The 16,164-nt window shown below is 48.3% G+C and overlaps 1 protein-coding gene across 4 annotated transcripts in view; it reads right to left on the bottom strand.

Moving 5' to 3' along the window:
- Positions 1-1,635: 1,635 nt before the first annotated feature.
- The window catches only part of cdk4 (cyclin-dependent kinase 4), an 80,154-nt gene continuing 65,625 nt past the window's right edge, over positions 1,636-16,164 (bottom strand). Inside the window, exons 1-8 of one of the 4 annotated variants that reach the window (XM_007912311.2) lie at positions 14,747-14,770; positions 9,036-9,296; positions 7,164-7,299; positions 6,484-6,651; positions 5,103-5,212; positions 4,751-4,801; positions 4,516-4,651; positions 1,636-3,910 (exon numbers count right to left, since the gene is read on the bottom strand). In XM_007912311.2, coding sequence (XP_007910502.1) covers positions 3,821-3,910; positions 4,516-4,651; positions 4,751-4,801; positions 5,103-5,212; positions 6,484-6,651; positions 7,164-7,299; positions 9,036-9,253 — 909 coding nt within the window. In that variant the 5' untranslated portion in view covers positions 9,254-9,296; positions 14,747-14,770 and the 3' untranslated portion in view covers positions 1,636-3,820. The other 3 variants (XM_007912312.2, XM_007912310.2, XM_042344171.1) reach the window with 3 other exon arrangements.

Genomic DNA, 16,164 nt, shown 5'->3' with positions numbered 1-16,164 from the left:
AAGCTGCTTCACTGCCAAAAGGCAAGTAGCAGACCATCATAAACACTATCCGTCTACCTACCAAACTAGGGCAATAATCTTTAAGTTAAATCCACTTCCAACATCAACTGTGGAAACTTCAATGAATCGAGGCCAAAAGGCTGAGCCTCGCACAGGTCCTCTGCCACCATCTAACGGCCATTCACAGAAAGCACAGGCAGTGGTCAGATCAGTCTGTGACTTAATCAGAGACGTGGAACAGGGGTCAAATGCTGCTTGTGCTGCGAGGGTTCCAAACAGCCACCAAATGCAAGGATTATTATTATTATTACAAAGCTCAGCCGTGTTCTGGCCTTTAACTGTGTTTGACAAGTACATTTCGTGGAGTCCTGTAGCTCAGTGGTTAGAGCACTCGCTTTGCAAGTGAGAGACCTGAGTTCAATTCCAGGCAGAGGGCGAAACCTTGGGCAAGTTTCCTTACTCCACACAGAGCCTAATAATAATCCCTCCAAAACCAAAAATAATAATAAATTGGTCATTTTCAATCTACAACTGTTTGTGGGACATTGCTGTGCGCAATTGGCTGCCGCGTTCGCCCACAAATATACAGTCAATTCACTTTGCAGTGTGTTCTGTGAAGCGCTTTGGGACGTCCTCCCGACGTGAAAAGCGCTATATCAAATGCAAGGATTATTATTATTATTATTCGTATGAGCAATAATCTGGAAAATGGTAGAACGACTGCTTAAGCTACGTTATTTAAATAAGAGGCCCCATTTCTAAATTGAAATGGTAACAATGCTTTCAAACACTTTAGACTGAGCTGCGTTGCCCATCAGCAAATTGGAAAGCAGATGTGAGTGAGTATGTTGGAAGACGACAGGACTGGGACACAATTTTGGTGTTGAACTGTTGCTTTCCATCAGCCTCCAGTTACAGATTAGTCCTCTAATGGGGTGCAGGACAGGGATAATAATTTGATTTTGATCTGCTTATTTGCACATTGAACTTAACTGCATCTTATTATATATTTATGAGTCACTTAAGCTCCAGGCTAGTAGTGTCTGCAGCCCAGAAGCCTGCAGTCAATTGGTTAGTTAGGTCTGGTAAACAGCACACTGAGAAGTCTCATTCAATCAGCTTCCTGCTTGCTCAGATCACAAACAATCTGCCAGCAACCCTGCACTCATCAACCTTCATCTCGCCTCAACAACCCTTTGCAGAATGAACCGGACTAAGATTACTGGGAAACAAACATCTCTGTGGGCCGTGCAATGAGTTTGGACATTCTCAGACTTGTTTATTAAGTAGCAGAGTGGCTCAGTACTGATCCTCCCAGGCCTCTGTTCTCCTGGACATTAAAAGAGCTTGTGATGTGGCAGTGTCCCGGCCTCCTGACCAATATTCCTTTCTTATGAAATTCACCCAAAACGTTGTGTCATTATCTTATGAAGTGTAACTGGAGCAAATTGTCACATTTGCCACCACGTACCTCTCACACACACTTCCTTAATGTAGCTCACGGTGGCTAAGAACCCAGTATTTGAATGAATATTTTGAGACATTAACAAGGTATCAAACAAGGGATTATTATGATTAACTAATTATTCCATATTTACTGAAATTTCCTCCCTTATCGAGTCGATCCAGATGGAATGTTTTCCTAGAGATTTTATTGTCTATTTAAGTGATTGGCCTAACTTACCACACAATGTAGAAGCATAGACACACAAAATGACCAGGATTCACATCACACACAACAATTTGGTTTGTGCATCTAAGCAGATATATTTCATTTCAGGTATGGAAGCTAAATTCTTTCATAGGAAATTCTTTTCATCGGCAGATAATTATCCAAGGTCACTTGCTGTAGCCAAATCCTCCCAAATCAGCATGTGATTTACTTGGGGAGACTTTAGTTAGACAGAGCCACAGAACATGGCAAAGAGTCTATAAAATGTACAGTTAAGCACCAGACATGATATTGATATAAAACATGAACTTGCAGCTTAGCAGAATATCCGACAAAAATGTAAGACAGACATATAACAACCCCGATCAATTTTAAATGCTCCACATTAACTGTAACAAACGACTCCCAGGCAGAGATCAATGCAACACGGTGGTTCAAAGCCACTAAATCTTGTGGTGTATGTTTTGACTGGCTCACACTGGTGCTCGTGAAGATAAAGGCACATATGAATGGCTGAATTCATCTATCGTTGCAGCCACTTATCCCCAGGTCTTAGCAATTGATGGGAGGTGGACAGGCAGTGGCTGTGGATCCCAGACCAATCTAATCGTGAGGCAAACGGGCCAACTGCAGAGGAAATCAGCTTTACACCTGGTGCAATAACACTGGGAAATACTCAGGACGGGTGGGTCAGGCTCTCAGAGCAACCGAGCACTGAAACAGTCACCAGGTGACATCTCGAATTTGCCAATCACCCAAAAAGCGTGTCATTATAGCACTTGTATGCTGTGAGCCCAAATCATTCCCTGTCCCCAAAATACTCTCCCCCACCACACACACACTCTGCAGATCATAATGGGAAGCCCGTTCAGGTAAATAAAGACGATAAGGCTGCTGACTGCGGCTGAGCAGGATAATAGAAGCTAAGCTGCTGTTATATTTGTCGGTGGGGGGGGGGAGAGAAGGAAAGGAATTTGTGCTACACCGAGTGGTGAAAGATTTAACCAATAAAAATGTGTGTTTCTGAGGCCACATACATGTGGTAATAAAGTGACACACGGGGAGGAACAAAGCTGTTCACAAGCATCTCGGCAGCAGAGCAGAAATACTCAAATGGAGCTGAATCCTGTTTATGAGGAAATGTCTGGACATTCTCCCCACTTTACACTTGGAGGATTCTTCTAAACAGAGGCTTCTCTGGATGTGGCTACTTGGGCAGGTGATTGACGAAAGGCTGTAAACATGACTAAGGACTGTGTAGCGAGCATCTTAAGTTACAAAGAATTAAAAGGGTTTGAGCTCCTCTTAGCTCTGTACTCATGGAATGAATTTTATTAAAACAGCACAGAACACTTTCTCTAAGTCTTTTCACTCTCCAAGTGGACCCTGTATCAGACCCCCCCCCCACCCCCCCAAACAAAGCCTAACCCTAACCCCTCACCCCGACGTAGCCTAAGCTAACCACTTCAACACAACCTAACTGCCTGCCAGCCTTTCACACTGTCTGAAAGGAAATTAGCGCAGATTAGAGAGTCTTATTTACCTGCTTCTAAAGTAACCCTCCAGACCTGTTCACTTGGAGTCACCAACTCTGGCACAGAGAGAGTACGGCGTATAGGTAAGGAAAGGTTGTATGATGGAGGGTGGGTTGGGGAGGGAGAAGGAAAGAATATCTCATCTCCCAATCCTTAAATGGCACCATTTTTGAGCATCAGTGTGCAACAACAGCGATATTGGAGATAAACTGGAGATAAAGTGGATGGGAAACGCAAGGGCTTGGAGGAGGGGGTGTAAGAGAGAGAGAGAGCACGACGTAAGGGTCAATCATCCCATTAACCCTCTGAGGACTCCTAGCAACAGTTTGGGATTTGATTAAAACCTGTTTTCCGCAGCACACAGGATACATTTCGTGGTCAGTTCATTTTCAATTTTGGTTAAAATTGACCCCCAAAATACCTGTCACATTCGGCAGTTTTACAAACAGTTTGGCCAAGATAAAAAAAATCTCAGAAACTACCAACAGTCCTCAACTGGTTAATGTTGACCTCACCCCCTCCCCTCTCCAGGACAGGTCAGTGGCAGCCATGTCAGTCAGTCTCCCAGGCAATCCATATACAGTTCCAAGTCTGTAGGCCACCACTCACCACCTCAGGCCTCGGGATCACATTCGTGGAAGTAATGGTGCTGAAGAGCCTCAAATGCTGAGATTCTTTTATATGGGCTGAATGTCAGCAAATCCTGACAAGGAAAATAAAACTTAAGGTGAGAACTTTTACAACAATAAAATGCTGAAAATAAGGAAAACAACACCATCAACAGGTCCAACCCTGATCCCCTGAGCACACGAGGCGAGTGCTCTAACTACTGAGCTATAGGAGTCCACTTCTGTGTTGTTTCATCTTCCATCACTCGAGCCAGCACTTCAGTTTATAGGACCTTGCAGATCCAGGAAGTGAAATTGCTTAAACCAGAAATGACTTTGGCGAAAATATCGTCTCCTACAGAATCTCTTACCCGAGGGGTGGGTTTTCATTGTCTAAGAATTTGCTGCTGACGTTTATTAGAAGTACATGGAATGGAAATGTTAGTGAGGGGGTGAGCTGAATCTGTTCAAGGCACTGATTAGGCCACACAGACTGAGTGCTGGATACCAGGACGAGCCTGTGTCCTTGAGGAGATGTGTAGAGAAATAGCAGCAGAGCTGCTAAGCAATGCTGGGAATTCCCTGGGAAATGGGATCAATTTGGGCTGATTCTGAGCAATCTTACATGGACATTAAGGAAATAATTCTCTGGTCAAAAAGTCATTACAACTAGGAATTAGCAGCAAATCCCACATCTCACCAACAGCAAGCTTGCTCCCAGGTCATCAATTTCAGGAACATACGTCTTGACCAACTGAGCAGATTGTTGGGCGAATGAGCTTCTTTGTATCGTCACATCCTTTGGCCAGTCATCCTCCAGTGGGAGCCCAGTTTTTCTGAAATCCAAACAAGTTTCCATCTCAATTACCCCCACCAGGAGTGTCGCTAATAGCAGCAATGCAGATGGAAAAATAATTATAAATAAAACCACTCACTCGATAATCTTCGCCAGCTGGTCAAACTCTGAGTTACCACGAAACAGAGGCCTGTGAGACAACAAAAGGCAGTGACACTGGGGTAGAAATTATATTGGCTTGTTAACAACCTGATTCATGGAATATAAAATCTCAGTGGGTGCAATAGGATGCTAGTTATACAGTCTTCAAAACTAGAGTGAACCTGCAAAGCGATGTCCACACTGTTCAAAGGGCAGGGGATGGCTTTCACTGCATTACTTGGGTGCAAATATCAGATCAATTTGGAGACTGCATTTGGCGTAGGGCATCGTAACCACAGCTGGATTTTTAAAGCACAGTATAAAATGGTGAAACCACACTCGGTACTCACCTCCTCTGAAACATCTCAGCAAATATACAGCCAGTGCTCCACAGGTCAACAGGAGTGGCATAGGTAGATTGCAGGAGCACCTCTGGGGCTCGGTACCACAAGGTCACCACCTAGTCGGGCACACGTCATATTGTAATTAAGCCATAAAGCAAAGGAACAATAGAGAGCTTTGTAATCATTCAGTTAAACATTCTCCTTCTTCCCTCCGACTGCATCCTTCCCTTTGGTCGTGCCCACCCCCACCCAATTCTCCAATCCTCTTTCCTGATGACAGCCTGATAAGAGTGTGGACATGGGCTGGTAACTGGCAAATACCGTTTAATACAGATAAATACAAAGTACTACATATACGATGCCAGAAAAGGAAACACAAAGCACTTCATGGATGAGATAGAACTTTCCAAGTGGGAAGCTGAAACTTTAAGACAAAATGGTCTTCTAGGTTACGAATGGTTAAGCCTCTGGAATGCACAAGTAAACACGAGGCTGTCCCTGGGCCTGAGCAGGCTCTGTAACACCGGTCTGAACGTTGCCATAAACTGCAGGCACTAAGGCAGCTGAAGGCAGAAACATTTCAAAGGTTTTTAACAGTAATTACAAAATGAGTGGTGACTTTGCTAATCAATTGGAGGCTGGTTCCTGGCCAGTGAGATAAACCAGCATCAACCAGGCCGAGGTTAGCACGAAGAGCAGAGCGAATCACAGCTCGAGCGCTTCATGTTTACAAAAGAAAAACAGGAGTTTGTCTCCTGGATCTCACTCATTTACCCAACCTCCTCTTACACAAAGCGATGGTTCAGTTTGAAATCTCTGCACTTGAATCAATGTTAGAGATTTGTGAAAAGGCTGAGACTGGGAACCTTATTGTGGAAGCTGGATATCTGAACAGAGAGCAGGAATCCATTCTCTCTCATGTACAATACAAGCCTCAGCCTTGCCTGGCAACCTCAGCTTCATTACTGTGCTGTATTGTGTAAAATGTCTTCCTGTACATTCCAACTTACTTTCTCTCACCAGCAAACTTCCCAGCCTTTCAGTTCCCACTCAACAAAGCCAACGCACCTCACTTTTCAGACACATTCTCACTGCCTGAGGTACCTCACACAATTGTCTAGTCTTCATGCTCCAGACGTGAGAGTTGATGAAGCTGAGTAGCCAAACTATCCTCACTCAATTGGACACAAATGCTGACTCTCTACTCTCTGACACCAAATGTAGTCCTGACTGTTGGCGGCTCAAAATCAGTAACAGCACTGAATACAAACCTTCAACCTTCCAGTTTATGTGGCTCAGTGTTGCACTGTTTATTGACCTTACCAGCTAACCCAATGAGGGAGACACATTCTGATTAAGCCAGGACTTAGGGCAGTTTGATCCTTACCACAGGTGTCAGGGCCATTCGACAGCTGTAGATACGAGCCAGGCCAAAATCTGCCAGCTTGACCTGCCCACGGCTGGTCACCAGGATATTCTCAGGCTTCAGGTCGCGGTGCACCACACTGTGTAAATGCAGGAATTCCAGGCCGCTGAGTAACTGCTTCATCAGAGCCTGTGTGGACAAGAGCACAGCAAGGCTCACTCTACACACTGAGAGAGACAAAGTACACACGCAACAACAACAAATGACTTTGGGACGTCAGGAGGACGTGCCAAGGTGCTGGACAGTCAGGGATCTACCCCCGAGCTGGTGTTTGGGAACAGTAGGGGTAGCAGGGTGACCAAAGGCACGATTGAAGAGGATCTTGAGATGGGTCACACACACACACACATAAAACATTTACAAATACCACATATTTATATTCCCAGAATAAATCACTGATAGAGAACAGCAGTAGAAATCTTGGCTGATTTGCCTCTCCCTAACCCAGACAACACTGAAACCAATTATAGTTCCAGTTGTTGCACAGACCCAGGAACAAACATGCAACCCCAGTGCTGTAGCCAGTGGTACCATGAGATCATCCCTCTCGATCTCACCTCTACATTGGACTCTTATTGATTTGGTGCAGTGAGGACTTGTGGAGAATACAGTATGGCTGAGGGGGAGGGGCCCAAGTTTACCTTCACAGTCTCTGCTGGTAGCCCAGGTGAAGGCGCTTTCTCTAGGTATGTTTTCAGGTCCTGATCGATGTGCTCAAACACCAGAGTGACCTTGGTTTCTTTGTCCGTCCTCATTGCAGTGCACACGTCAAACAGCCTGCAACAAGAGACACAGTCACACAGACGGGTCAGTACCCAGGCTGAGCACAAACACAAAACCCTGGCGTGACCGGCAATGTTTTACTGATGCGCACTGGGCCGACGAGCACCCAGAACCTCTTTTCCTCCCGTGTATTAGAGAAACATAGTATTTCTTTGCTCTACCAGTTTTCTCTCTCCTCATGAAGGTGTTTGACATCTGCTGGTGGACAGCTCTGTGGCCACCCTTCAGTGCTGCCCAAAGGGTGAGCCTTTAGTTTTGGTCATCACGGCCTCGCTCCCTCCTACCTCTCCGACCTACTATCCCCCTACTTACCTGCCCGTACCCTCCATTCCTCTGGCTCCGGTCTGCTCCACATCCCCCGCCCCAACCGCCCTACCATCGGTGGCCGGGCCTTCAGCCTCTCAGCCCCGAGGCTCTGGAACTCCATCCCACAGGGCCTTCACCGCTTCCTCCCTTTCCTCCTTCAAGGCCGGTCTCAAGACCTTTCTCTTCAACCGTGCCTTCAGCTCCGCTCTCGACTCTCTACCCCTTCCTTGCTCCCTCCCTTCCCTCCCCTCACCCTGACCATTTCCCCCCTCCTCGGGTCCTGATCGAACTGTACAGCGCCTTGGGACGTCCTCCCGACGTGAAAGGCGCTCTATAAATGGAATCTTGTTGTTGTTGTTGGTTAGCAAAGGATCCACTGTAGGAGCAGCAATGCCTGTCTTGTAATGCCTGGATCTCACTATGTTGTCATAGTGACCAGATGGGCTGAATGACATACATTTGTGATGATTATCTCTGAATGTGCAGCAGAGTATGAGGGTTTAGGCTCATGTTCACCAACCCCAGGCCTGGCTGTGCATTAGGCAGCAACAACAAGAACAAAATTCCATGTGTATAGAGCTTTTCACGTCTGGAGGACGTCCCAAGGTGCTGGACCTGAGCTGGGGGTTGGGATCGGGGAGGGTGGAGGGCAGGGGGGCAAGAAGGGTAACCGAAGGCGCGGTCAAAGAGGGTCTTGAGACGGGTCTTGAAGGAGGAAAGGGAGGGGGCGCGGTGGAGGGACTGCGAGATGGAGTGCCAGAGGGTGGGGGCAGAGTGGCTGAAGGCCCGCCCACCAATGGTGGGGCGGGCGAGGTGGGGAACGTGAAGCAGGCCAGAGCCCACAAACAGAATAGGTGAGCTCCTCCACACAGAGAGCCACAGATACACACAGATAAATGCTACAGCACTGAGTAAAGGGAGGCAGATCCAATCATAATTCTCTTGCAAAAAAAACACAAAATACTGCAGATCCTGGAAATCTGAAACAAAAACAGAGAGAGTTGGGAAAACTCAGCAGGTCAGGCAGCATCTATGGAGAAAGGAAAGCGAGTCAACGTTTCGGGTCCACGACCCTACGTCATAATTCTCTTGCAGTTGGACAATATCATGGCAGTGTAGCGAATTCAAAAATTCTCACACTGGGGCCAATCCTTTGTAATATAATACAAATTACAGTTACACAGCGCCTTTCATGTAGGGAGGACATCCCAAAGCGCTGGACAGTCAGGGCTTTGGACCTGAGCTGGGGGTCGGGGTTGGGGAGGGCAGGGAGAGTAGCCAAAGGCTCGATCGAAGAGGAGGGGGGCAGGCGAGGGAACGTGGAGCAGGCCAGAGCCTGCTGTGCAGAGGGAGCGGACAGGTTGATAATAATTAGTTATGAGGCTATGAGGGCAGTGTGAACCCTTCACCCCAACTCTCTTCACCTCACAATGTTGGGATGGTCAAAGTGCTCCAGGCGTTTCAGTAGGGCCACCTCCCTCACAGTTGTCGCGGGTAAACCATCCTCCCCCATCTGCACCCGCACGATTTTGAGAGCCACAAATTTTCCACTCCTCGAGTCCCGTGCCTTGTAAACTGTCCCATATGCTCCACCACCGATCTCGGCCACAGGCTCATACTGAGTTACAGAGTTCTGCTCCATTGTCCCACGACGCAAACCGCTCGGCCCACCTCCTCACTGCTGCCTGAGAGGAAAGGTAAAAAGCCAAGGTAAATAATAATCCTTGCATTTGTTACAGCGCTATAACATCAAAATACTTCACAGATAATTGCTGTCAAAAGTAGTGACTGTATATGTAGACAAATGCAACAGCCAATTTGAGCACAAAATTCTACAAATAGAATTCAGTAATAATAATCCTTACATTTCCTGAGCTGAGCTGCCAATCCAGAATGATGCTTGAGTGCAGGAATTATAAAGAGCATTACAGACATAATAATCCTTGCATTTGATATAACACCTTATCACATCTACTAGACGTCTCAAAGCGCTTCACAGAATAATAATAATAATAATAATCCTTGCATTTGATATAGCGCTTTTCACGTCGGGAGGACGTCCCAAAGCGCTTCACAGAACACACTGTAAAGTGAATTGACTGTATATTTGTGGGCAAACGCGGCAGCCAATTGCGCACAGCAATGTTCCACAAACAGTCGTGGATTGAATGACCAATTTATGATTTATGATTTATGACCTGGGTTCAATTCCAGGCAGAGGGCGAAACCTTGGGCAAGTTTCCTTACTCCACACAGAGCCTAATAATAATCCTCCAAAACCAAAACAATAATAAATTGGTCATTTTCAATCTACGACTGTTTGTGGGACATTGCTGTGCGCAATTGGCTGCCGCGTTCGCCCCAAATATACAGTCAATTCACTTTACAGTGTGTTCTGTGAAGCGCTTTGGGACGTCCTCCCGACGTGAAAAGCGCTATATCAAATGCAAGGATTATTATTATTATTTGCTTTGAAGGAATTATTACCCCCGGAAAAGCAATCCACCAACCAACTAACAAGTGGATTCCTACTTACTGCGGGGTAAACAGAGGTGTGTGTGTCATCAAACTCCTGATCCCAATCAACTGACCGGTCTCCACTTCCCCCATGGCTATACACATAGAAAACATCACTTGGATGCGTTGCTGGAGGGCACCAGTGAAGCCATGTCTCATGTCAACAAAAAAAGTCAAACAACTTCAGGAATGAAGGGAAGGGGAGAACTCACACAAGTCACACAATTCAAACAGCCCTGCCTTCCTGTGTATCTGCCTACGTAAGGGATATGGAGAAAAGGTTTGGGCAAACAGAGTTGAGGTACAGAACAGCCTTGATCTAGTAAAATAGTGGAACAACAACAACAAATTATATTTGTAAAGCACCTTTCATGTCGAGAGGACGTCACAAGGTGCTGGACAGTCAGGGATTTGGACCCGAGCAGGGGGCTGGGATCAGGGGGATGGAGTACTGGGAGAGTGGGGGTAGGAGGGTGACCGAATGCGCAGTTGAAGAGGAGGGTCTTGAGACGGGCTTTGAAGAAGACAAGGGAGGGAGCACGACGAAGGGACTGTGGGATGGATTTCCAAAGATTGGGGGCAGGGTGGCTGAATGTTAAGGATTATTACCCGCGGAAAAGCGATTCGCCCATCGACTAACAATCGAGTTCCTACTTACTGCTGGTAAACAGAGGCATGTGGAGTAAGGAAACTTGCCCAATGTTTTGCCCTGGCCAAACTTGAGGGGCTGAATGGCCAACTCCTCTTTCTATGTACAAGACTCAAACAAAATTCTGACCAATATTCATGAACAGCGTAAGACGATGTGATCAGATATGACCTGTGCCAGACCTCAAGCCTTTCCCTATCATCTCCCTATAGACCAAAATATTGAAATATTTTTCATGCAGATAACAGCAATGTTAATCTATGGAGCAATCTGTGAGTAACCCTTTATCCTGATGTACATTTCCCATTAAGCTTCTCTCAAAAGTTTTCTTGCTTTTTTTAAAAAATCTCTCCCTCACCTAGTCTTCCTATTATTCAGCTGTATAATAATAGGGGAAGAGAATAAACATATTATCCACAGAATCTGTTGGAGACATAAGAGAACACAGAGTATTGCACATACTGGTTCTGCGTTCCACTCCATCCCAGCGAGATTTGCACAATTAACACAGCCAACATGTTGTGGCAGATACAACCTCTGTCATTGAAGATTAGGGTAATTGTCTGCAGGCCATTGCTGGGAGGGACCCAGCATGGTGCGGGATCTGGAGAGAGATGACTGAGCATTCCCTGGGACCATCCTCTAACAGAGAACCCAACTGCCGCCGAACACTTTCCTGTTTGAAAAGTTACAGAATTTTAAGTTTTGTGGGAGGAAGAAGTCACAGGAGAAAACGATCCCACCATAAAGCGTGATTCCATATAAATTTGCACTTATATAGTGCCTTTAGTGTCAGGAAGACATCCCAAACACTTAACTGTACTGGCTGGGAGCCGGAGCTGGGGGTGTGGGAGGGGAGAACCAAAAGCATGATCAAAGAGGTAAGATGTGATCAAGGTTTTTATTAGTAATTCTACACTGGTTATTGTGTTGGCAACAGGTAACCGGTTAAGTTCAGCCAACACTACAGAATTCGGGTGGAAGCCCTTTAAACACAAGGCAAAATACCGCAGATGCTAGGAATCTGAAATAAAGACAGAAGTTGCTGGGAACACTCAGCAAATAAGGCAGCATCTATGGAGAGGAAAGTGAGTTAATGTTTCAGATCATTCACCTGAAATGTTAATTCACATGGAGTGTTCTCAGCAACTTCTGTTTCAATTTTACATAACACTTGGGGCCCAAAGTTACCATTTTATGAGTATTGAAGTGATATTTACATTAACACTGAACTGGATCAACTTCTGTTACACTATAAAGCACCATTTACATCAAACTTCTGAACCCACTGGTAATTAAATATAGGAGCTCACATTCTCAGCTACTGCTCCTCAGTTTAAAATAGGAAACCTGATGATTTGTAGCGCTAATCAAATAAGATTTCAGATTCCTGCCATTTCCTCTTTTCTGTTTTGAACAAACTACACTGTAGGGAATACAAGGATGAGAAGTGGGTTATTTAATGACATTGCAATGCCTCCCACTACAGTAATATTAGGTAATGGGTGTTTGGATTATAAACTGCAGACGGCTGTGTTTAGATGGTGAGATATTGGGGACATATCCGTTTTGAAGCCGGTCAGAAAGTGGAGCTCAGTGTTTCAGGGGAATATCGGTAACAGGATAATGAAAACCGTTGCTAGATCAACTAACACAACTCTACACACCGGCCAACACCAGGGAACACCGGCCAACACCAGGGAACACCGGCCAACACCAGGGAACACCGGCCAACACCAGGGAACACCGGCCAACACCAGGGAACACCGGCCAACCAGGGAACACCGGCCAACACCAGGGAACACCGGCCAACACCAGGGAAACGACACCAGGGAACACCGGCCAACACCAGGGAACACCGGCCAACACCAGGGAACACCGGCCAACACCAGGGAACACCGGCCAACACCAGGGAACACCGGCCAACACCAGGGAACACCGGCCAACACCAGGGAACACCGGCCAACACCAGGGAACACCGGCCAACACCAGGGAACACCGGCCAACACCAGGGAACACCGGCCAACACCAGGGAACACCGGCCAACACCAGGGAACACCGGCCAACACCAGGGAACACCGGCCAACACCAGGGAACACCGGCCAACACCAGGGAACACCGGCCAACACCAGGGAACACCGGCCAACACCAGGGACACCGGCCAACACCAGACCAGGGAACACCGGCCAACACCAGGAACACCGGCCAACACCAGGGAACACCGGCCAACACCAGGGAACACCGGCCAACACCAGGGAACACCGGCCAACACCAGGGAACACCGGCCAACACCCAGCTGTAAACTAGTGAGTGAGGCCATAAGATTAGGTTTTGCAGTGACAATCTCTCAGACAAATAGCTGTCACTCACCGTCTGCAACAACAAAATTACATGTGTAAAGCGCCTTTCACATTGGGAGGATGTCCGAAGGCGCCGAACAGTTTGGGATCGGGACCCGAGTGTGGGGGCGGGTGGGGTTGGGGTGAGTGAGGGCAGAGGGGGTGGGAAGGGAGGGCCTTGAGTGTCCCCCTGGGGTCGGGGCGGCCACTGCGCTGGAGGGTGGGGCGGGGGGGTGGGGGGAGGGGGGAGGGGTGGGGGCGGGGGAGGGTGGGGGGAGGGTGGGGGCGGGGGGGTGGGGGGAGGGGGGGCACATGGCACATTCAGGAAAGTGGAGGGAAAGCAAAAGGAATTTGTTTTGTTTAGTAAATGGGAGTGTAATAGACCACAGTATTCGGGGGCACCTGAATGCCCTTTACGGTTCAGGCAGTCACTCCCCGATCGCAAACACGTTACGGATCGCCGCGATCTCTGACCCTCTGCGGCTCCTCATGAGAGTACGAACCGCAACTTTCAAAGGGGAAAGTTCCCTTTGAAGTTACCGCAGTGGCGGAGTGTGGGCAGTGCTGCCATCTTAAACAGCAACACCGACATCACACTGTCCAACAGCCTCTCCGCCACCGGACATTTTATTTGGGGGTTCATTTCTAATTTCGGTGGTTACAGAACCGTATCGCAATGCGATCGCAGTTCCCCACAAATGATACACAAACTCTAAAGGGTTAACATTTTGTTACAATCAACCAAAAGGGTCTTCGGGTTTGTCAGCAAAGTCCACGTCAGCCGACAGCTGAGTGGGGACCTCGAACTCCTTCTTTTATGGCTCCAGAAACAACGGGACCGGAAAACAGCTTTTATTGATATAAAAAAAGGGGAAAAAAGTGAAACTGCTGATGCTCAGCACGTGGCACAGCTCAGCTCAGACAGACAGACAGAACCATCCCGTCTCAGGGCAGAGACCTCCCCCACAGCTCCCAAACAAATATTACCGACGATATGTATCATTTATATCTAATTGTATAAGACATTTCTGTTTTTTAAAAAAAGCAAAATAATCTGCTCCCTCCGCCCCCCCTCGGCCCAACCCCCAGCGGCTGTGGGGCCATTTACATTCATTCCCACACGACCACAAACTGCTCCTCTGATAGAACCAAAACTCTCACTGTGAAAGGAATCGACAAACAAAGAAACAAATGGCAATGAACGGTAACAACAGTACTCACTGTGAGACACAAACTTCTCAACGGAGTTCCCACAATTTCCGAAATCAGTCAAAAACAAACATAACATCTGCAGCGCTGTGTCCGCGAGAGTCGCACTCACTGAGGTAACGAACACTGAAATGTGTATTTGTTATATTAAAGGTATAAAACCTGAAAGTCTTAAACTTTGGTCATTGCAGTCACATGAGGTCATTGGCGGGACTTCGCTTCCGGCTGTGATGATTGACAGTCCGGAGCTGATGCCCATTGGCTGTGTGTGAGCGCCTGGGCGGGGCCAGAGCAGCGAGGCCCCGCCCCCACACTCACACAATGGCCGTTTCCAAACACCACCGCACAGTGCGCAAATCTGCACAATCTCTGCACAATCTGCAGGTCCCGCAAACCTGAAACACAAACAACAACAACTCACACGTATCCAGCGCTCTCCACACAGGGCGGCGTCTCAGAGCTGCACAGCGCTGGAGCCGGACTCCGAGCGGGGGAGGGGGAGGGAGAGGGGTGGGGGAGGGGGAGGGGTGGGGGAGGGGGAGAGGGGGAGGGATGGGGGAGGGAGGGGTGGGGGAGGGGTGGGGGAGGGAGGGGTGGGGGGGCATAATCACGGTCAAATAACAAGGTTTTCAGGCGGGACATGGAAAAGGGGAGAGAGGGCGCGAGGCGGAGCGATTGAGGGAGAATGTGCCACAGTGTCAGGGCGTAGTGGCTGAAAGCGTGACCTCCGATGGTGGGGCGGAGGGTGTGAGGGACGAGCAGGAGCCGGGGGGCCAGTCGAGCGGAGGCCCCGGGTGGTGGATTGGGGAGTGAGGAGGTCGGAGAGGGAGGGGTCAGAGAGTGAGGGGATTTGAACACGAGAGTGAGAGGATCTTGAAGTGGATGTGTTGGCTGATGGGGAGCCAGGGGAGTCAGGGCCAGAGCTGGGGAGATGTGGGTGTGGAGTTTGTTGGGGTCAGTATGTGGGCGGCAGAGTCTGAATGAGCTGATCTTGTGAATGGTGGCGCTGGGGAGACCGGCGAGGAGGGGGTTGGAGGAATCCAGGCGGGAGGTGACAAACACACACACGAGGGTTTCGGCTGCATTTGGGGTAAAGTAAGGTCGGAGGCAGGAAATGTGGCGTAGGTGGAAAAAGGTGGTTCCTGGTCAAGGACCCTACGTGGGGAGGAAGAACAGCTGGGGTTCAAACAGCACGCCTCGGTTGCGCACTGGTTCGGTGAGCGTGAGGGAGAGCCCAGGGAGGTTGAGGAGTTTAGATTCGCAGGACTGAAGATGTTGACGGGAGTCAAGGAGTATGGGTTCCAACTTGTCCATATTCAGCTGCAGGAAGACACTCTTCAAGACCCTGATGTCTGCCAGACAAGCTGATAGAACATCAGGACCTGCAGTTGGTGCTGGAGGTAAAGTAGATTTGTGTGTCATCCGCAAACGTGGAAGTTTACCCCATGTCTACCAATGACATGGCCCAGAGGGAGCATAGAGATAAGGAAAAGAAGAGGCCAAGGATGGAGCGCAGGGGTACCCCGGATGTGACCGGGCGGGGGCGGGAGGAGAAACCATTTGCTGAAGTGTAATAGAGGCAGTTGATTAAGTTGGACTCGAACCATGTGAGTGCAATCCCACTAAAGTAGATGAGGAGGAGAGGTGGTGGAGGAGGATGACTTGGTCGACTGTGTCGAACGCTGCAGAGAGATCCAAGAGGACGAGGAGGCAGTGGGAGCCCTGGTCACAGATAGAGAGGACGTTGTTTGTGACTTTGACAAGCGCTGTCTCTGTGCTGTGGGCAGTCGGGGCGAAAACCAGACTGCAGCGGCTCGAGGAGGGAGTGGAGGGGGAGGT

This window comes from Callorhinchus milii, unplaced genomic scaffold (genome assembly GCF_018977255.1).
Source record: "Callorhinchus milii isolate IMCB2004 unplaced genomic scaffold, IMCB_Cmil_1.0 Scaffold27, whole genome shotgun sequence".
In the NCBI taxonomy this organism is placed as follows: Eukaryota; Metazoa; Chordata; class Chondrichthyes; order Chimaeriformes; family Callorhinchidae; genus Callorhinchus; species Callorhinchus milii.
The sequence above is the reverse complement of the archived record's forward strand: the minus strand, read 5'-3'. Positions and strand labels throughout refer to the sequence as shown.